Source organism: Lineus longissimus, chromosome 7 (assembly GCF_910592395.1).
Source record: "Lineus longissimus chromosome 7, tnLinLong1.2, whole genome shotgun sequence".
Classification (NCBI taxonomy): Eukaryota; Metazoa; Nemertea; class Pilidiophora; order Heteronemertea; family Lineidae; genus Lineus; species Lineus longissimus.
This window is the reverse complement of record NC_088314.1, coordinates 11,270,694-11,293,942: the sequence shown is the minus strand read 5'-3', so window position 1 is coordinate 11,293,942 and position 23,249 is coordinate 11,270,694. Positions and strand designations below refer to the sequence as shown.

At 41.3% G+C, this 23,249-nt stretch overlaps 1 protein-coding gene across 6 annotated transcripts in view; it reads left to right on the top strand.

The window, feature by feature from the left end:
* The window catches only part of LOC135491404 (replication initiator 1-like), a 109,330-nt gene that overhangs the window by 26,851 nt on the left and 59,230 nt on the right, over positions 1 to 23,249 (top strand). For 3 of the 6 annotated variants that reach the window (XM_064777250.1, XM_064777251.1, XM_064777253.1), the window contains exon 3: positions 14,576 to 17,552. In XM_064777250.1, coding sequence (XP_064633320.1) covers positions 14,576 to 16,753 — 2,178 coding nt within the window. In that variant the 3' untranslated portion in view covers positions 16,754 to 17,552. Of the gene's footprint in view, positions 1 to 5,150; positions 5,238 to 14,575; positions 17,553 to 23,249 lie in introns of those variants that run through there. The other 3 variants (XM_064777255.1, XM_064777256.1, XM_064777252.1) reach the window with 2 other exon arrangements.

Here is a 23,249-nt window from a genome sequence, read left to right as displayed (position 1 = left end):
CCGGATAGATTTTTGGTTTCTGCTAACCCACTGCAATCTAGAAAGTTCTATCTTAGCCCATTGGTCGACGGCGTATTGTTGCATGAGGCGACGGCTGCGCATGATGATGTTGAAGTTGTTGTGACGAATTTGGAGGTTGAAGCTGTAGTGGTCTAAGGCAGTTAAGGTCCTATTGTCTGTTTTTTTTTAGAGACAGCTGCCAACCATCAGTACCGTAGGGAAAGAGTAAGACATAGTGAAGGGGATCATATGACCTGTGAAGTGTGTTAATTCGCTTTACATGGGCCGTTTCGACAGTGGAGGATGATGTCTAGGTTTTCACCGATTTCTCCTGGGATGAGTGCTGAGACTTCTGATGTCAGTGGCAAGTTGTAGCGACGACAGTGTTCAGTGCTTGGTTTGTGGTTTTCGTCTGCATGTAGTAGGATCTGAATGTTGGCGTTGCGAGTGATTTCTATTGCGGCTTTGAATGATGTAATGTAGGAGTTGATGTCATGAAGGCAATTTGAATGGTGGTTTGGTTTAAAACATTAGTCTGCTGCATGCGAGTTTGTAATTCATTATCAGAGTCGTAGAAAAAAATTTGGGCGTACTTAGGTGGAGTAGAGGGCTGCGGTAGTAGGGAGCCAATGCGATGGTACATTTTGCCTTGAATTTTCACAGTTGGGCTGAAACCAGGGGCCCTTACTTCAGTGCAACCAGTAGATGCAAGAGTTAATGCATTATTGTATGTTCTGATGTTAGATAGAAATTGTTCATTCTCGAGGTAGTATGTTTGAACCAGTTGTGGCGGAGGCGGCGGGGGGGGGGTAAGGTTGACTTTGCCATGTTGGCAGCACATAGATTGACGTTCTGATTTCCAGAGATATGCTGCACAAAATTCACAAATGTTTGCTTGGATCAAACCGCAAGAATGAGTACTTAAAGTTTTCGGCACTTGTAATTCATCAAAAGCGGGCGTATGAATAATGGCAGCTTTATAAGTGTTCGTTGCAGCAGACACGTGATGTCGGATTTGACTTGGTCCTGGAGTTTCGGAGTTCGGCACAGCAATGTTTAGCACGGGTTCCACTGGTTCGGGAAATCTTCTGGCAGGCAGGAGAGATTGTGACCTGGTTCTTGATGATATTGGAGACGGTAGAGGTGATGCAGCCTGTCGAGAACGTTGTTGCTGTTTTCTAGTTGTGGTGGGGGTAGAGCGTCCAAACGATTGAGGTCTTGCTCGCTTTGGCATGGTTGAAGTTGTCACTGTAATGGAAGAGAACATGTTAAGTTAACTATATTTGTAGCAGTATATAGTTGGGAGTCGGGCATCTTGGTTGCACAGACATTGCTGTATTTTGTATCTTGCTAGTTTAATTTGGGCATAGAGATATTTTCGAAATTGTCAATTTGGGCTCATTTGTCATGGGAATTGGGAGCACAGTTAAACGTTATAAGGTGCAAAGCTGAAATGTTTTTTTCCTGCTTGTTTTGCCTAATTTGGGCACAGGAGTGAAGGCACTGAAATAGGAGGGCAAAGGGCACTCACTGAAAATGTTGCCTTTATAAGAAGAACTATTGATGAAGAATTATTTCTCCTTATCGTGTAGGAGTGCCAGGGCCTCCTCAGCGGTGACCTGTTGTGGATCAGAATTGTCCTTGTTGGCTGCGGCGTTGTTGTTGATGTCGTTGATGACAGGTGCTTGGTTTTCAAGGGCGTTATGTTCTGGTTTGTCTTGAGCGTCCGGAGTGTCACATGCTGTATTGTTTCCCTCCTGAGCGTTTTCTTTCTCACTCTCAGTTCCCTCTTGCTTAATGTCAAAACTGATGTCAGAGAGTAGTGCATCCGACATGTCGTTGTCGAACATGGTTTCTGAGCTGAGGGGAAGGGAGTCCTGCGATGATGTTGACGGCACAGGTTCTTGTTTCGATGGCATGGACGTTTTTTTTGGCGTGGAGGAAGTGGTTGGTAGGGGGTGTCGAGAGGATGTTGATTTGGTAGTACTGGTCGGCTGTCGTTTTCGCTGCAGATGCCAATTGCTGAGGTGCAATTTTGCTGTTTGTAAGAACTTATTGATATAAGTTGTGCGGCCATCAATATTGTGCCGCAGCATCTTAAGGAGTTGGACAGCGTCTTCAATATTGCCTGTCTCAAGGTACACCTGAATGAGGCCGATTTCATTTGTGATATAGTCAGTGAGTTTTGTTAGGAGCACTTGAGCTTGTGATAGGTCCTTTTTATCGTAGTCGGCCCCAGCGTGCAGCAACTGCTCCAACTTCTTAGCTGCGAGATGGAGAGACTGTTGAGCAATCTGACCGAGATTGTCGAGCGCAGTGATGGAGCCTTCACGTAACTCGGTAGCAATTACCTGGCAAAAGGCGGCCTCTCGTTGCATCGTATGTTGCAGGCGATTCAAGTGTTGGATGAGTGACATCACAGTATTGTGGGGTGGTACCTGGTAGTAGGGCATGGTGGTGCCTGCAAAGTAGAGAATGGATTGATACAGAGTGGTTGCCTGATATGAACATATAATTTCTCAATACCTGACTTTTCGCATTCAGAAACAGTACCATGCTTTAGTTGCAGACAGCACCCATAGCACAACTTGTTATTGGCAGCACAGTGTAGTTGAGGTTGTGCAGGTAAGCACTCAGGTGGCTTTGCTAAGAGTGTGTAGTGTTGACATAAATGCACAGGTTTGTGGTATGGTTATTGGCGTAGGTCAGGTTCTGCTGTTGAAAAACGCATTCTACTGTGATAAAGTGAAAAAAGTCTTGGCCCGATGTATAATTGAGATCGTATTTTATGACTTGGTGTGTTTAGATAGGACACTCTTCCTTATACAGTGCAGAAAAGTCGATTTATTAACGTTAGTTCAGGTTAACCATGGGCGCTGCCATTTTGAAAGTACCCGGATGTATGAACTTTCGCCAGCTGAGCTGGCTTGTAAACATTCCCACGTGAAACTGGGAGACAACATTAATATCGCGAGTTATCTCGGGCATCCTTTGATGAATGTTCAAAATTCTCACAGGGAATGTCATACAGATATGGTATTTAAGATTGGTGGGACTAATAAATGTGCACCTTGTGTTTTTGTACGTTTATCTTATGACTGAGAGGGAGGGAGTGGAAAATCCTTCAATCCGCTCAATTGACCAATGCGTGACCAGAAGTCGGGACGTTGTTAATGGAAAACAATACTGCCGAGGAGTAAAAGATCATGTTGATGAAAGTACGGAGAACCTCCGTTGTCCGTGGGAGTGACTGGGCATCATATTACTTACTTTAACAAATTTGAAATCTCTCCAAGGGTGAAAATATGTTCGCTCTGTAAAATTGTCCGACTGTACTCTTTGAAAAAATGGCCGATTGACTCGAGTTGGCTCCACTCGAACGGGTTCTTGGCTCCACTCGAACGGGTTCTTTACTTTTGCTTTTAGCAAAATGGCCATGTGACCCGAGTTAGCAAAATGGCCGAGTGACCCGAGTTTTACCCGAGTAAGCCACATGACTCCACTCGAACGGGTCCCGACGATTTATTTTATATTGATCCTGCAAAGTTCGCATTTGTGAAAATCCTGCCTAACTTCCTGGCCTTAAAGTTCGCCTAAAACATGGTCACATAGTTAGTCAACACTCCTAATTCGCTCTTGCCCCACGGCAGTGCATAGTTTAGGAGGAGATGCGTGACATAGCCCCAAATTTCATCGTTGACCGAACTTCTGTACACATAGCTACACTGTTACACACGTAAAGCACCTATTAACTACAGTTGGTACCGAGACATTCAAAATGGAGTCCGTCAATTATAATAAGATGTACACAGTGCATCATGTGCATGAATCCACAGCCACAGATCAGATGATGTAAATATTGTGGAGTGTGGATGAACAGGTTCCGTTGAATGGCACTCGCAGAGCTACGTGGTACCTCTAGTGGTCAAATCAATTGTAACTAGGCATATGCTTACCTATAACAGTGCTCTCTTTGTAGTCTGATTCTTTGAAGTGGGCCTTGCAAACAACTGAATGGGCCGTCGGCTTCCATAGCTGACCTCGTTTGTCAGCCCACTTGAGGTACTTTACCTAAGTTTTTGCCTTCTTATTGTCTTTGGGGAACGCATGACCGCCTCTATTGGGGCACCCCTTCACACAACAACAGGTTTGCGGCATTGTATTGTCGATAAATTTGGCAATAAAGCAACCAAGGCCCAAGGTCGGAGTTTAATGTTGTCTGCTCTGAACCGGACGTAATGCGCACTGGACCGCTAGTAGGCGACATCTCTCGTGAAAAATTTGAACTGCTTAGTGAATGAAGTCCCTCATTAGGTCAATAATATTTCTTTAATGGCGCAGAAAGTTGAACTAATGAAAGTTATTATGTATGACAAGGCCTATGAGGTTAATGGTCTGTATATTGTGCTGCCATCTGGGTAGTCTACGATTGGTCATAATTCCTATTGTGTGGAGCCTTTTGTCCAGTGGGCTCACATGTGCCTGTTGGATCTCAGTTCTTTCTTTTCTGCTATAAACGCCTCTGGGAGCAAAGCACAGGTGTTCATACACATGTGCTTTGCTCCTGTCTCACAATATCCGCATTCTTCTCTCTCAACTTCAAGACTTTATCATTTTTAAAACAGTGTCTAATTTGTGTCATTGAATGCATGTAATTTAAAATTGTTTGTTATACATGTCCTCACAACACCCGGGACATAACAAAGTGAAGGCCAAATTTCTGAACAACATATTTTTAGCTCAGCTGACAAAGTCAGCGGAGCTAGTAGAATAGCTGTTCAAATGGTGTCCGTCCTGCAATCCATCCATCCATCTAGGGACCCATCTGTGGACAAAATTGGACATTTCATGACCGGGAAGCCTAGCCACTTCGTTGACGGTGCTAAATTAGGAGTTGCCCAAGGTGAACTAAGAAACGAAAAATCAGCGCGATCCGACCTGTATTAAGAGAATGAGGTCATTTCGCGTTTAGATTTCTTTCCCTTTTTACCTCGGTCCACAGAGCAAATATTGTTTTCAAATGTGGCTGAATATTTTTAAATATTTTTTCATTTTTACTTTTAATGGAATTGATATAGTTTTCACCACCGGTTGGCGCTGCGGGCACATTGACTGAGTTTTGGCGATTTCAAATTTGGCGCTCGGCTCAACTTTTTTGCAAGCAGTGCCGCTGATTGGCCGATCGATAGAAGAGATGCCACCATTTAAAAATGGTGGTAGTCGCTGCTTCAATGAAGGTGAGTGAAATTTCTCATGTTCAATCGGTTGATACTCTTCAAATCAACATGACCATGTACCTGAAATTTGTTTAGGTGCTGAAAAGAGTCTATATAATTCAGATTTATCAATAGTTTTTTATAATATTGCGGAAATTTTGTGCACAAATTAGCGAAAGTTGGTGCTGGTCTCATGTCATTTTAGAGCGAGAAATTTGTTTCCGTCGATCTCTACCAGTGAAAAATCCCTTGCATAGCTTCGAATTTTTGTGAAAATAAGTATCTGAACTTGGTTTCAACAGAGTCTTTCTATACAAGGGTCTGGTCACTGGTTTCAACATCAAAGACACCGCCCGTCTCGAACGACGTGCGGTGGGACAGCGCTCTCTCGGATCACGTGGTACACCCAAGCCAACTTTTTACGCCATATCCGCCATTTTGGTTCACTCGGAAAGTCATCGTCTCAATCTCTCTCACAAAAACATGTTTTTACTGCCTGAAGGATATCAAGAATCACTTTGAGTTGCTAAAATCAAGATAGACTTTTATCTCACGGACAGTTAGGTATGTTTCAATTTGCGATATATGTTATTAGTTTTGCACCAATTGGTCATCTTTGTAGACTAGTTTTGACGGCGATTCGAAAAATGTCCAAATAGTTTTTTTTCTTCTCGCAGTTTTCCACATTTTTGTTGTTAGGCGTTCAGTATGATGTCGTTGTTGATTTGACTTTTTAAAAGATTCACATTGTTCTTTATGGTTTGATCTAACTTAATAATCGCGTGTGGTTAAAATTGAACCGAACAAACTGACGTTAGAGCGGGTTTTATTCGAGTCTCTGAAAAAAAACCTAAAAAACGCCTGAAGAAAACGAAAAATTCTCGGATAGACGAAAAGTTGTTGTTAGCAGTTAGCATGTTTATCGTGCAAATTTCATTATCATAGTACATTTGCTAATTAGATATAGCTGTCTTCTTACTAAATAATCAACTCTTGTACATTTTTAAGTTTTTAATCTTGAGTTATTATTATTACAAATTGGTCCCGTTTTCCTCAAATTGGTTCTGTCATTCAGCGGTTCAGTGTGTAGAGTACCCGGATGTATATGGCTTCATGCACAGGTCATGACAGATACTAGAAAAGGTTCGATGACAGGTTGAAATAAAATGTCATGCAAAGCATCATACTCGAAAGTACTCAAATCCACTGTTGTGTTATGTGTGTGGTTTACATTACCTGCATTACTCATTATTTCTCGACTCCCTGCAATGTATGCCATGTGTTGATAACTTTTGTAAACAATAACACAACAGCTTGTGTTGTATTTGTATTTGTTAATTTGTTTTTTAACCTAACTTAAGTAGGCCTGGGCCTTATAATTGTAATTCCTGATTTGAGTCACCTGATGAAATGAACTTATTCACTCTGTTGTTTTATTTACCTGTTGTAATTTTTGTTGTTTTATTTACCAGTTATAAATTATGCTGTTTCACTTCTTCACTTTAGGTCTGGTTCCATCATGCCGAATAAGAAAAAGGGTTCAAGGTCCAGGTTTACACGTCCCAAGAGCAAGAAAGATGATAGGTTACCGAAGGTGTCAGTGTTAGATCCAGTTAGCGTGTTAGATCCAGTTCTTGAAAATTTCTGCAACACAGTTATGACTATGAGCAAAAGGCTAGAACCGGACGATCGACCTGCTGAAGTTATATTGACAGTGCCGACTTTTTTCGAGGCTATTTCTGTTGCTGATAGTGTCCCGCTTCCACGTGATTGGGTCAGGTTGAACGGGGATGATTCTGTCATTTTCTGTCAGCACTTTGTGATCGCTAATAGTGTGCCAGTTGTGCAGAAAAGTCTGGTCATTCAAAATGATGGATCTTTCTAGATTTTGGTGATGTCGAAACCGTTGCCAGCCAGGTTTTACTTCACTTTATGTTTCTGGTATTACCCGGTAATAAAATGTTTTTATGTAAATCAAATTGTATTGATTTTTTTTTTCACACACTGGACACTTCCACGATGACTTCTTCGGCTGAATGTTCTCTTCATCATGTTCTTCAACACATTCCGTATCAGAAAAAACATAATCAAAATCATTTTGACCAAGATTATCGTGCATATCGTCTAAATTAACCGGAAAATCTTGAAAGACAACTCCCTCGTCCGCCATTTTTGTTGTTAGTGTCTTCCTCATTCGGAACGGTTCGGAGAAACTCGGTGAGCTTCGGCGAAAAAGCGCGCCACCATCGGAAGTTGATAGAACTGACTTACAACGTTTGCGCAAAATTTAAGAAAAAATTAAAGGGCTTCATCTGGCTCCAGTTAATTGCATGAGAGAGCCGTGTGATCAAAGGAAAGTTGCCGGTGACCAGACCCTTGTATAGAAAGACTCTGGTTTCAAATAGTCTAGAAAGTTACCTTTGTGGTGATACATATGGTATGTGATAAATATTTGTGGAATTTGTGAAATTCGGTTTTCAAACGTGCCGATGATGCAAGCGATCTCGAGTGAATTTTGCAAGTCCTGATATGTCGACCGGGTGTCAAATATCACTCGCCTAAATTCAATTCAAAGATCGAAAATAATATCTGAACTTAGTTTCAAATAGCATACGCAATTATCATTTCGGTGATATATAATGCATGCATGTAATAATTGATTAATCTGCCTAAAACGCGCAATTAAAACGGTGAAAGATCTTGATAAACACTCTGGCATGTCTGGTGGCGGTCGCACTAAATAACGACTGGTAGCGCCCGGAGTCTGGCGGAGAAAAAAGGTAGCGCCCGGAGGTTGAATCGGGATTTTTATGCACTTTTAACTGTATATACTGTCTTCTCCCTCTTAACCGAGCGCGGCTGAATCGTAAAATGACTAAGTCCAAATGAATAGGCCGATTTTACTGGTGGCAGGCGAACATTAGAAAGAACAGCCACATCTGATAATTGACTCCCTTTTCGTGGGGAATGCCAATGCCTTCCACGTAAGTGGATAAAAGACATGAACATTGACATGGGGTAGTCCTGTACTGAATGAATGAATACAATACAACTAGCGTCCTCATTTTATGCCTATAGTGTTAGTTGACCAGAAATTTTTAATCTAGGGTCTATAATAAAGCCAGCTTCATGGGTCTGCAGAATGTCCCAATAAAGAAGTCTTGCTGTCAACGAATAAATTAAAGAACAGATTTACTTATCAATTTACCAATCAATTTTATTATCCAAACGGGATTTACACGTCATCATCAAAAACATCATCATCCTCTTCTCCTTCCGAAAACTCAATCCCCTCAACAAACTGCTCAAGCTCATCATTTACCATCTATACCCCCTCCCCGACTTCGTCATCGTCCTCAGGAACTAGGCCACTGGCTCTCCAACCATTCATAATCGTCTGTTGTGTGACCCTTTCCCAGCCGAGGCTGATCATCCTGACCACATCCCGCCTGGTGATCCGCTCACAATGTCCTTGATCATCGGTGTGGCCGATTTTCCACACTTTCCAAATGGTCCTCAGGTGACACTTGAAGCTCCTGTTTACGGTTAAGTCCAAGGGCTGCAGCAGCGAAGTACATCGTCCTGGAATGAAAGTGTCTGTCCCATTCTCTGCGGTGATTGCATCACGAAATTGCTGATTTCGATGCGCCGGATACCTGTCTAAAAGTAACAGGAACGTGGCCCCTGCTACAAATGGCACAATCAGGGCCTGCAACCACTCGATTAGCGATTGGTGTCGGGCCCAACCCTGTGGACTACCAGTTACCTGGAAAAATAAACAACAAGTATGAACATTTACATTACCTTTCTGAACAGTCAGACACGCACAATGTTTTGGTTCCATCCATGACAAACCTATAATAATTTTAGTCATAGAAGTTCTGATTTTCCTAAAAAATACTACCATTAACTAGAATGACCGGTATCGCAGGGGTCTCTGTTCTTGTCTTTCGGCCTTCGTTTCGTTCGGAAGCTCTGCCCACCATTGCCGAAATTCTCTTCCAGCTTGCCCTTTAATATCCTCACCGGAAACAGGGAAACCAAGTCTTCGGCGCTCAAGGAACCAGGTGTTCAAATTGTTTTCCATTTCGGGCCAGTATGCTGCAATAAAAAAGCTAACACGTTTAACATCTTTGGAAATATTGATTGCCGATAACCACAGGTATGAACGAAATGTTAGTCCTAGGAATAAAGGTCCCAGGAACAATAATACTGATATTGTTAAAGGCAATGGTCAGGGTCAGTCGCTTTGATGTATAGTGCGACTTATTCTTCTGTCCATGACACAGAAGCGGACTTATTCCGGTCGGTATAGGCCAACAAGGAAGGAAATTCATTTAGCGAGGAATATAATGCTTGTAGAAACACTACCTAGTGCATCAGTGCCGTGTTGCCGTTGTCTCATCCGTCTTCTATGGTCTTGAGTTGATCTATCTCGGAGGGCAAACAAGTCATCCTGTGTGCTTAACCAACGTCTAAATGTCTGCGGTGCTATGCGGTGGTGTCTAGCAAAGGATGTCACAGTTTCAGCATGACGTAATCCTATAGCATGCTCCAATTGGTATGTCTCGATAAGGTCAATCTTCTGATTGAGACTGTAGCTTTTCTGGTGCCTACGTGAACCAGGTACAGCCTGGTTAGCATCATCTACATCATCATCATCATCATCATCATCAGTAGTGGTATCAGGGTCAGGGCTGTCAACATCATCTCCATACTCCATTCCATACGTTAACATCACCAGGGTGCCTGTTAGGCCTACCCACAAAATTCATCGCATTGCGTGCATCTTACCAGAAGAACGTGGTCAAAGCAAGATGGCAGACAACAATTATGACATTTGACACGAAAGTGCCCTTTATTGGATTTCCCCCACAAGAAAACGATTCCATAATCGATTAGATAAAATAAATTCATTTGAAAGACTCTGGATTGGTCAACCATTTACATGGACTTACTCCATTTTGGCTACGGTCCCTGAGTTGTTGTGGTTGGCTATTTTGCAACAAATCTCGCCATTTACGTTTGTTTTCTCCCTGTCTGGTCATTGGCCGTGACAACAATTATTTTGAAAGTCACATTATGACATCGTAGTATGCATGAATTCCACTGCAGTTTCGTTACGCAGCAATGCTCATGTTTTTGGTTTTTCAATCATGTACTGTCTGTACACTGCGCTGTGCATGGCTGTGCTGTAGGCTGTAAAAAAGACAAAAACAATAGCCTAGCCCTATAGGATAGGCTTAGAGGGCCTGTTGAGTTATAATTACTCAACAGGCCCTCATGATTCATTTGATGGACACCTTATTTGATAGTACCTCATCATTAAGTCCACTAGATCCTGTTCTATCACATTTCGTATAGACGATAGACAATTTTCAAAATGTAGTACACCACTCGCTCATCTCTAAGCCCAGCTCTCGGCTCACATCATGTGGGCACGGTTGGCTGTTGAGTGTTATGGCTCAGTCTGTGAGACTAATTTAAAGAGGTTACACTTTTATTTTAAATTGAAAAACAGCCCACAGGACTGACTTTTCACCGAGTAAAAAAGTGTGCCCTTCGAAGGTTAAGTCTCTTTCTGGATTTGCTTCCATAGATCCCTTGTTCAGGATATCATCTGACAAATGCCTGATCAAGCACGGACTGTATCCGGTGGTGTACATTTCCCCGTCTATGTCACCCTTTTTTATTCAGTCAGTGTTAATTTCTCTTCTCTTTTTTTACAGATTAACTGTTGTTGGTTATTGCAAGAGGAGTCGTTGGCACATTTCAAGTCCAGTAAAGCACTTGCTGTTCCCACATCAGAGTAAGGTGTGCTTACTCGTTTTACTGCTTTCCATTCCCGGAGAGCGTTATCAAATATCTGCCGCAAGGCAACAAATATCTGCCGCAAGGCGCTTCAAATATCTGCCGAAAGGCATCAAATATCTGCTGCACCAATAAAGTTCATTTTGTTAACCAACTCTTTATCTTCTTTTCTTCACATACAAAAAAGACCATCCCAAACATTTGGCTGCATCCACTTCATCGATGTCCAGACAACAGTCGGTTTATTTGACCATTGTAAAGCACCAGGCCCCACCTCGCAAAATACACTGTAATAATTATGTACCTTGTGTCCATGTGCATGTTATTAGTTCCACCTACGCTGCATGAAGACAATGACTCCACTCTTTTGACGTCACCACACAACTCCTTGACGTCATCACACACCCCACTACTGCTACGGCAATAGAAATGACTTTAAGTCATAATAGCAGGGTGACGTCAACTCAGTACTTCAGCATGCACTGATATAGCAAGAAGGTCTTTCGCACCAGCACTTCTGCGTGCTAGACGTTACAGCTTCACGTTGCCTCATAATAACAGGGTACCAACACACACTTGGCCCTTGCCTTCACCTATCCATTTCAGCTGAGCACCAGGCCCTTGGGCCACTTGTTAAAAGATGTTATGGACAAGATAAAAATTATCCTAGAATTTTGAAATATTGCCAAGATGATATTGATGCAGATGAATTGTTTGGTATGTCATAATAAGATCTCTGATATGAGTTTGAGAGTTTTCCAATTTAAATTTCTACATGATATCCTTGTTAATAACTATTGGCTTCAAAAATGGAAAATAAAGGACAACAACCGCAGCACCTTGTGAATTGGAAAAGGGAATTATTAGTAGATCATATTATACATTCATTTTGGGACTGTCGGTACATTCAAGAATTTTGGGAAAATATTAACACGTTGACTGCCGACCCAAAATTGTTGGCCCATCCCATATGCCAACCTACGAGCTTTTGTACAGTAATTGGGCAATGTATAAGCAGTGCAAAAAACGTATACTAGGGCGTACTCTCCACCTCCGGAGGTACTTAAATCACTTTTAAAACAATCGTAGTTGGCACCAGGATAGAGCAACTCATGGGGTTTGCCAACTACGAGTCGTAGTGCGGCACCAGTGAACAATGCCTCCTTCCATTTTGCCAACTACGAGTGACTACAAATATCTAATTTATGCAATATGAGCCATGATAGTATTATGATTTGGGTTATTTTATGAATATTTAGGCATATCATGTTGGTATAAATAATACCACATGCACGCGTTGACTGCAAGGGAATTTAGGTAACAATATGACTTACTACCAATATACTCGTAGTTGGCCAATCCAAAGGAATGCTTCATCCTGGTGCCAGCTACGAGCGGGATTTGATAGAGAGCATTATTACCTCCAGTAGAGAAGAGTGAGCCCTGGCAATGTATGTTTTATGCATATTGAGTCCTACTGTGCTGCCGGCAATGATTATAGCATGCATTCACTGCCAGACTAACTTATATCACACTGAACATATGAAATATTTAGAATTCACTATAGGATGTAAACATAACAAAGTTGATTTATTCAATGAAAAATGGGACCCAATACTATAGTAACTTTAATCTGGGGTGGGCATCTTGTTTCAATAACCAAAAAAACCCGATCTGATGTATATAATTATGTACTGCCATTGATTGTAAAGAAACATGCTGGTGTAATTTGCCAGCATGTTTCTAGCAAAACAAACCCCTGAAGACGGGAATGTAAAGATGGAAATTATATATATTAGATTAAATTGTTCTTTGTAAGAAAAAAAAGAGGTCAAATGGCATAAATTTGCCATTAGAGTGTAACTGTGGCACGTTTCTTTACCACTAAAGCTATAAACTTGAAACTTGGCACACGTGACCCTCTTGGTCAGATAACATCCGACACCCAATTTTGGTTCTTGACTTGGCCACCTGGGAGACGGAAACTGAAATGGTAAAAATTTTGATATCTCACTAACTAGTGACTTGTTAGCTTCCCTGGCAAGCTTATCGTATATTGTTGTTTCTTAGTTTAAGCCTTTAGTGGCGGACTACTTCTGGAAATCGTGTGAAATTTTATCTCAACAAGTTGTGTTGATTTAACATCTGGGTGCTTATTACTGTCTCAACCTAACTCCAGTGACCTTCGACATGCCCCTCATTCCTGTCAACACAAACTTCAGGTCTGTTTCTCATTGCTCTCAATGCATTCCTGAATGCATCTCTTTGTCCTCTTAAGGTATCAACGATTCTGGCACATAGGTCATTGATATCTCGTGGAGGCGACTCGTTAACTTGGTTCTCAAGATGTCCCAACCAAAAAAGTCACAGGGGGTGAGGTCAGGGGACCTTGGTGGCCATTTTGATCACACCAAATGCATCTGCTACTTGCTAGAGATTTCCAGTCCTCAACCACTCTTTTACCCCAAACACACGCTGCTCAGTTGTAAGTCATATTTTGCTGGTCTGAGAGAAAATGAGCAACCTTTCCAACTTTTAAGGAGTGTGCAATGGAAACACATGCAAAGGATTGCATGATTTGGAGTCCCAACAAAAGCCCTGCACTGGGCCGACAAGGTTTATTACCAAAATGTCTATCTGGTGCAAGACCAGTTCTGGCATGGTTGATTGAACTGTTTGGTGTTCAGTCATCTGTGACAGTAAATTGGATTTCTTGATGTTATAAGAAAGAGGACTTCACTGGGTAATGAATGGTGGTTGCCAATTTCGAAAATATTTAGCCATGTCCAGAAAAATTAACAAATTAATCAAGGTTTCCTTTTTTTTAGACACCCTGTACATTTACACTCTACAATTACCCTGAATCTCATAAACAGTATGGCTGCAAGTGGCCTTCTTAAAAATTCAATAAAATCTTTAAATTCTCCAAAGAAGCTGTACTAACACACCACTTCCCCTAAGATCGCAAAATAGACATCAATGACCAAAACTGTTCCCCATATCCACTGCAAATGACATGCATTAACATTACCCGAGGTGAGCACATGGCCCCTGGACCATTTTATTCATAACAAGTTCTTCTTCAGGTTCTCCCTTTCATGTCGACAGGTAAGCACAATGGCCCTGGCTGTTTCAACATTCATTTTGGCCCCATAACCTACAAAATATCTGAAAATTAGCCAATTCTGAGACTATGCCCTGGGGACCACTTGTTGATTTGATATGGAATGGAATATCTCTGACGGGTAATACGATGCCGTGTTTAGCTAAATCTACTGAATAGGTGCATGATCAGTACATTGCCCATTTGGAATTAACCTTTCTTGATGTGATTTTGGGATGAAACACTGTGCCTGCCAGTTGCGATTCTTGTCTTGGCGTTAACGGGGCCAAAACTGAAAACTCGAAAAGTAACACAATGTTTCATTCCAGCTACCTACATGACCTACACCGGCCATTTTGAATTTTTAAAGTGGGAAATTTGCAATGGCCTTGCCATTGACGGTGCTCTAGTTTAAAATATCTTGTTTATTTTGTTGTCTTCATAGGTGAATGTCCATCTGATCAAGTGCCATAAGATAAACTACAAAGTAAAGAGTAAGTGTTTCCGAAATGGAGTGTTTTGCGGACAAGTTTTTATCAATGGTGAGATGAGAATGATCAAAAAGGTTATCCCGGATAAAACCGCTGCCGATGGTATCGAGATCGAAATGCCTCATGGACTTGCTGTGAAAACGCTGGATAATTCTAAGGGGGGATATCCTGTCTGGCATTCATTTGATGTTGTTGATGGATCTGCTCCTGAATCGATGTCCGGCGGTTCAGGGCATAGTCATGTTGTGGTGAATTCTAGCGTGTCGGGCCTGGACAATGTTTTGAGCTCAACACAAGCTCAAAAGCTTTACCAAAAAACACCTGCACTGAACGAAAGAAGTGACAATGACAATGGCAACAGTGTAAATTCCCAAAAATCTTATAACTCCAAAAATCATGTTGAGGATGCATTGAGCTCAAGTTGTATCCAGGCCTCTATGAATGATCCTTTCTATCCAGAAATGTTCAATGCGGATGAATTGGCAAAGCAAATCTTGTCCACCTGCAACTATGTAAATCCTTTCATGCTTAACCCTTGTGAATTTAGATTTAGTAACATGAGTGGTAGCTCTGTTGCAACTGTCAGTGGATTTGAGAACCGTGGAGAAGTAGTTACAATTCCAAAGTCAGATGGTCTGCCGCAAGCAAATGGGTCAATAACTCTTCCTTCCATTGCCATTGCCAAAAGTGGTGTTACTAAGTCAAATGGTGGCTCTGTTTCCCCTCTTTTGGAAACTAAATTTCCCAAATTACTATTGGAGAGTAAACAGTCTTGTCCGAAAAAGCAGAAAAGGTTGACCAAAAATCCTATGAGACCTCCGATTGAGATACCTAAAGTACGAGTAAAGGTGTGCATTATTCCCAATGAATCTCGTTACAAGTGCCCCGATTGTGAATATATCACTGACACCATGCCGATGGCTATTCTTCACATGCGGGAATCACAACATGGTGGAATGAAAAAGAAAACATATCGTTGTCAATTTTGCTCAAAGAAGTTCTTGCTCAAAGAAGCACTCTGTCAGCATATGAAAACTTGTGCTGGTGGTTCTAAACATGCAAAACAACATTCCATGACTGGCAATAACATTGCTTCATTGAAGAATAATGGTTGTCCTGAGATCAGAAAAGTGCCAAATGTTGAAGCTGTTGAAAATAATGCTCTTATTGCTCAACCAAAATGTGCCATTGATTTCAACATCTATAACAGTTTGGCGACCTTTGGTGATGTATCCAACTGGGCTAGTCTAAAAAGCAGTCAGCATGATAATATAAATGCAGGCGAGAAGCCTCATCAGAAAAAGAAGAGACCAACTGACCAGGGTGAGGAAACCAAAAAGATCAAATTGGAACCAGATATAGTTAAGTCTGAAAAGGAAGAGTCAGTGAATGAACTGTCTGCAAAGCCAAAAGGTACTGCTCTCCCTGGTATAGGTACATTTTTCTCTTCAAATTTGGTGTCCCAAAATATGTTAGGGACAAATACCCCAACTACGTTGCCGTCTTTTCAAACGTTTCTTGGTGTCTCAACACAAGAATCACCCAGAGGATTTACTTCAAAAGGGTTTTCCAACAGTTCACTGAGTAAACAGGAGGCAGGAAATGGTAACCAGGAAAAATCATTGTCATCACTCTTCCCATGGTTGAATATTGAGACTAATTTGAAGTCATTCCCTGATGAGCTCACTCTGAATCATTCATCTGAATCTGATCCTGCAGATTTGATTCCTGGAAATCACCATGTAGTTCTTGATGGCTCACTCACTGGTAAACCGCAAACATGTTTACAGTGTCATGCTGCATTCAAGACCCTGTCACTGCTGCGCTACCACCAGCAGAAGAACAGCCATGATGGCTACAAGACATACCCGTGTAGCCATTGTGATTCAATCTTTGGCAGCAAAGGTCATCTTGAGACCCATATCAGAAATCACACAAAGGAAAAGCCATATTTTTGTCCACTGTGTCATCGTATGTTTTCGAGGGTTGACCTGGTAAATAGCCACCTCCGTCTCCAGCATAATATGTCAATACATATCAGTGGCAAAGATGTGCTCCTGCCAAATTATAGGTGGAACTCAGAAGAAGAAAACAGCTTTGAATTGAACACCATCGTCATGGATAAAAATTGAGTAACAGTATGATGGTATTTCTACATCTTGTGCATTGGCTCTGATGAATGTTTTGTTAGGTCAGGTGACACTATAGTTGGGGGCCTATTGATCTGTACACTTGATTGGGAACATCATTTATAAAATATACTTCTGATTAAAACAAAATGCAGGACAGATTATGATGAGTTCATATGGTCCGAAGGTAGTCAAATTTGCCAAGGTGTCGGAGTTGCAACATTTTAACATGACAACAGTCAACAGTACATGTTGTATGCTGATGCATAGAAAATGACATCAAAACATAGTACCCACATGTTTTTGGTAAACTTTGGTGCTGATTTGGGCATTTCGGAGGCTTCTATGGCATAGTGCTTTTGCGCAACCCGAAAACCTCCTGGCCACTATAATCTGATAACCTTTTTCTTATAATGGTTTGATTAATAAATTGATGTCATCACAATGAAAGCAAAGAAGTTGCCAAAGGGTGTTCAAATTATGTAAATGCTGTCCCCAATTGAAAGTATGGATCAATAATTTTTTGGGGGGCAAAGTGACCTCTACATATGTTCGACATACAGCAGTCCACCTCAAGGTACTTCATGTTTCTCACTTGGATCGGGCCTTTTGCTTGTGGTTGTGTTAACCCCTTAACTGTTTAAATAAATCTTTAAAAAGCGACCGTTTAATTGTTTCAGGCATAATAGCTATTTGTTGGAAACAATTGTCTAAAAATATAGACATTGCTTTAAATCACTCTTCATTACTTTATTATAGTAGGAGACATATTTTCATTTATTCTTCGACATCTAAAATTATTTTTCTGGGGCCATTTTGATTTGTAGGGTGGAGTGGGGGTGGGGGGGGGGGGTAAACTATGGAGATAATTTTTTGGATGTTAAAAATCATTTGTTGCGAGGAAGGTTATTCATAAGAAAAGGTTTTACAATGAATTGGAAAGTCTAATGCGTCTTTTTTCATTTTTAAAATGAAAAAAGATACATAATTTTTTTTTTTGTGAGGGGGGGGTCACCTTGTGCTCAATAATGTCACCTGTTTTTCAGCACATGGTAGACAATGTAATGAGCTGCTACACACCAGAGACAGCAACACACCAGTACTGCCATCTCTGGGTGAGCTAGGAGTGAAGCCGACGATCACTGGGACGTCTTATCTTGTTCAAAACATCGAGAGAACATGTCATTATGGTGTCGACGTATTAACTCGTTTACGACACTGGTGTACAGATGGGCGTAACGAATTAACTCGTCTAAAACAGTTGAGGGGTTTATACAAAGTAAGAGGTGTCACATGTTTAAGTCTCCTTCTCCAGGATGTGGCAGTGGAATTAAAGTGACTTGCCCGAGGTGGCAAGTGATGTGTCCACATATTATGTCAAATAGACTATATGATCATGTGGTGTTGATTGAATTGATATTTTGGTATGAATTCGTAGTTTCTGGACTTCCATATGTGCATAGGCATGTGCCTGTACATCACTTGTGTTGGCTCACCAAGATCTATGCATTTCATTTTGAAGTGGATTGTTTGTCTCTTTGATGTAAAGTTTTGAACTTAACGTGTTTGCAACCTAGTTGCCATGCTTATTCGCTCACTGGGAACCTATGATGAGCCTGTAGCATAATTAAGTGCCTGTTGTCCATTGTGTGTGATTAATTCACATAACAGTGGCCTGTTCCTTAGGTTTAGGTTTTTTTTAGTTTAGGTAAGTTTATTTGGCCAACATAATCACTGTACTATTTTGCTTGTTTGTATTTAATGCTGTGTAAAACTTTCCCCTGACTGACCTTGAAAAAGTCAAGGTAGTGTCGAAAGCTTAGTCTCAACAAAATTCTATGTCGATCTACAAAAAATGGTGTTATTTTATACATTCTTTCTGATACGAGCCAGATACATACTAAAGTGAAATCCAATAAATTTCATTCATACTTTCACTTTCAACAAACTTTACAGAGATTGTAATGGATTGTATGAAATCAACTAATAACACGTAGAAAAATACTGTTTTTGGACCAAATTACCATACTGAGCATGCATGCACAGTGTCTTCACTTGTGCGCATGTGCACCAGTATAACTTTGAGTGCATATGAACGTATCCGCATCGAGCAAAATCACTTGAAACTAAAATTTGCCATGCTCCTTTGACAATTTTAAGTTTTGTTTTGTCATTATTGGCTCACTGTTGACCGTAAGGAAGTCTAGACAACACCGCTGTGTCCATCGTCCATCGTCATTGTTGTGTGTATCCTGTTTTAAAAATAGTGGCACGTTTCTTAACCGCTAGAGCTATCAACTTGAAATTTGGTGCACATGATTCCCAACATCATATAACCTCTGACCTAGAATTTCAGTCTGATCTGATTCTCGTCTTGGCCACCATGGGGGCCAAAACCAAAAAAGGTAAAAAGTGCAATATCTACCATGACATGTTTTCAATGATATTTTTATGGTAGGTCCTTGAGCAATGATACATCACATATCCTACGAGTTTTTTAGCTACGCTGACTAGAGCTGGCGTAGCTTATCAGATGAGCAGGGGAGCCATGAAAGTAGTTCCCAGGTAGGGGCAGTGCAGAAAATATTGGCTGCTTGTAGAGAACCATCAGCCCTAAAATGCGAGTTCATGATGCATTCTAAATATGGGCTGCTTAAATCTTCGTGAAATCATAAATATGATTGATAATTATGACATTGTAGAAAATCGTCTGCTGAACCTGCTATTTGTGTGCTGATCCAAGCTCCCCACCTTGTTTTGCCAATGCATTACGGAATCAAGACACGGGCATACGAATAGCGAAAACACACCGAGATTGGAAATTCGGAAAACGGAGAACGACTTTATGTTCTGCCTCAGTATTGAGAGTAAAATATAGGTCCATATTTCGAAGGGCTAGATGCTACGCATGAAAAATAAAAATATGTTTTTATCGGATCTATTGTCAATTCAACGAATCAAATTCTAAATAGAGTAGAATTGAAACAAAACTTGCAGTTGTTTATTGTATGAATTTTGGAAGTGAAGGCGGATTGATACACGGCATCAGAAGGGACAGAACCTCATGCAGGGGCCGGACGTCGGTTTGTCTTTCGTGAAGAAGGTGAGTAAGTTCCTTTTTTACGGTTGCTAAAATGGTGTCGTTGCCTGTAAATTGAGATTTTATCTAATAAATGAAGTGTCAGGGTCATGGAGGTGCTGTCATTTGTTTATTTTCAACATTTTGATGCCGAAAACAGCGTGTTGTTTACATTTTCTCTTGATTTGCTCGGTACAATTGGCCATGACAACTATTATTTGAAAAGTCATAGTATAGAATGACTCCCGTAGCTTGTTTACATAGGAAGTGTTACCGTTTTTGGCTTTCTGTCTCGTTAAATTTGCTCAGTCATTGAGTCGAAGTCGAAGATCAAAACACACATGAACGCCCTAGTACATTTTATACACAAAACAGTGTTGCAAAAAATTCTTCCCAATCATCAAAATGAAATAATCGTATGCCTAATACTTCACAATTATCTATTACACATAGATATAACAACTACAGGAGAATGACTTTGAAATCTAGACAAAACTTTGTTATAAGAATAGCCTCTTTGTATTTATAAACATCACCGACGTAATCAAAACAAACCCGAACGCTAGATGAACAAACATGGCGGACCGCTTCACAAGAAGTTAGCGTTTTCTCGTGTTTCTTGTCAAAATAACATTAACAATGATATTGTACACCTTTGATAGTTACACTGGTCAGAGTACACAAATAATAGCGACGAAGTAGTCTGCTGGAATTGCGAGGTATTTTTAACGGACAATAAAACTGCCATTCTCAGGCTATCCTGATCAGGTCGGGTCGAACTCGAGAACCCAGGTGCACTCTCAATATCGAGTGTAAGGTACCAAGATGCAATTCGTGAAAAATACTCGGAAAAGCAAGTGTACTCGCTTTCTCGAGTGTTATATCCCGTGAGTCACTGCGCCGATCGCACTTGAAATACCAGGTATCGTTATCGAGTTGTTATCAAAGAACACCTGCGGTGCTAATCGTGCACTCGACTGATCGAGTTTGGAAAACCTTGCGAATTCGAGTATTTTATCCCACCATGCTTTGCAAGAGATAGTTACTTCCGCTCGATTCTCTTAGCAGACGACAAGCTCCGGTTAATTGGCGTGCCAACACGAACAGTGACTGGGGCCTGATGAGACGTTTTTAAGTTTCCGTTTCGAGTGTTTTTACCTCAAACGTCTCAGGAGTTTGTTTTTTTTCAATCAAAGACAACTATTGAACAACAATATGTAACTTAATCTATTCATTTACTTGTATCATTTATCTATACAGGATAAGTTATATTGTTAACCTGCTCCTCACCGGACTTCATCTCATTTAGTATCAACCAGTCATTACCGACTGCCCATTGTCTCGGCACCTGAAAGAAATAAACAACTGACTGAGACTCGAACCCGAAAATGCCTGAACATACATTTATTTCTGTACCGGTATGACACCATTTGTTTTCTGATGATTGCATGTGAAACACAGACTTAATTTTCAGCCTGCGAGTAATTCTATGTGACGTATTGGAAACGTACTTTACTTCATGTTCTTGATGGATAAATTATACGTTTTACACAAGTTGACATCGTGATTCGAGAATCATCAAAGGAATAGTCAATTATGGTGCCGATAAAATGCACAGGGAATGCACGTCAGTGCATAATGCATTATCACATGTCCTTTGATGTGCGGTCCAGCTGACTAGAATTGAGATGTCGTTGACGGACCAGTTGGTTTCTGGCAGTTTCCAGCTCGAGAGGAGTTAAATTTCCCGACTGTGAAGCACTTAAACACCATTGTTCATGCATTGTGACAAAACTGTTTAAAATGTCCACTCTGACTTCTTTTCATCATAATCACATGACAAATACTTCAAGAATCATCAAAGGAATAGTCAATTATGGTGCCGACAAAATGCACAGGGAATGCACGTCAGTGCATAATGCATTATCACATGTCCTTTGATGTCCGAACACGGTGCAAAAACAAACCACGTATCAAAATCTTCAACAAAGCCCACTCAAAACACTTTGTCCTTCTACTTTATACACACACAATGATTGTATGCTAATAGACAACTTATTTGATATACTTTGTAGCCGTAAAAACTCCTAAATATGGCGAAAAAACACGTTCTTCAAAGCAAAATATCTCGAGATTCCCACCGTCAATCCGAAATTCCCACTATCAAAATTTCGCGTTCTGCATCTTCTTTGCGCAGGTGGAAGTACGTCATCGAGGAATAAACCAGTGGAAAGGGGGCTCACAAAGAAGATTCGGCGGCAAAAACTTGCAGACCCAAGTGCAAATAATGAAACTGCGCATGCGCGAACTCGGAAAGTCGAGTTTAGATGGCGCCACCGCACAAAACCTGGGTTCTCGAGTTCGACCCGACCTGCTGATACGGAAATCCGTGAGGAGCTGCATGAACTGGGCCTACATTATTTACCATACATTACAGTTGCATACCCGATACCGGTACATGAACAAATGCAATACATTGCAACATATGTGCAGGGAAGTAAAGTATGCATTGCAAGCCATGTGTCCGAACTCTACCAAGGTGAACGTTAGTACATAAGGGTGAACTTTTTCAAATTTAATATTATCAGTGCAGTGCCCTAGTTAGCGCGCAGCGCCTTTAGGTTGGGGGGAAACCCCCCAAACCCCCTGGTTGGGAACCTGCTATCGTTCCTTCCGCCAATTTTTTTGTTTTGATAGACAGTTTTCTCCGTGTATCCCTTTAGCAGTAACTCAACTCTATCATCATTAATAGCCGGCAAAGAAATGGAAAATGTCCCCCCCCCCCGAAAGGTGTCCGGACTATAGTCTGGCACTCTGGCAGATTCTAATGTAAAGCTCTATTGAACTCACGCAACTGTCGACATGGAGAGCCCCCAACCCCCTCCCCCCACCCCCGTCCTTCTGACATGTTTTAGCTAGTGCATTGGGAGAAAGGCCCCTTGACCCCCCTATTGGCCTCTCAATAAGTCCTTCTGAGCTGCTTACCCTGGGGCGCTTGAGTGGATGGAACCTCCAAACCTTCATGATGGTGCAGTCCTTTGACACGTTTAACCCAGAGCGAGGAAGAGGTACTCCTTCGATGGTACTTTAACTGCAACCCTCAACCATCATTACCCTTCCTTTTCACTTGCATGATATTGGCAAGACTACCAAGAGGTCGTACTGGTGGCTTCCTTGAGACAATTGCTTGTGGTCGTACCTGAGCAACCAATTCAAGGGGTCAGGGATCAGGTTTTCCCCCACCAACATGTTGCCGAATGGTTAATGCATAAAAAATTGGTTGGAAAGGGTTTTTGCAGGCCAAGAGACTTGAAGACACTTGACTCTTGAGGAACACCAGACTGGTGAACAAAGAACCTGAGGAACATAGAACCCTCTTCATACCTGGGAGCATAAAAAGCCTGCTAGCGAATATTGATT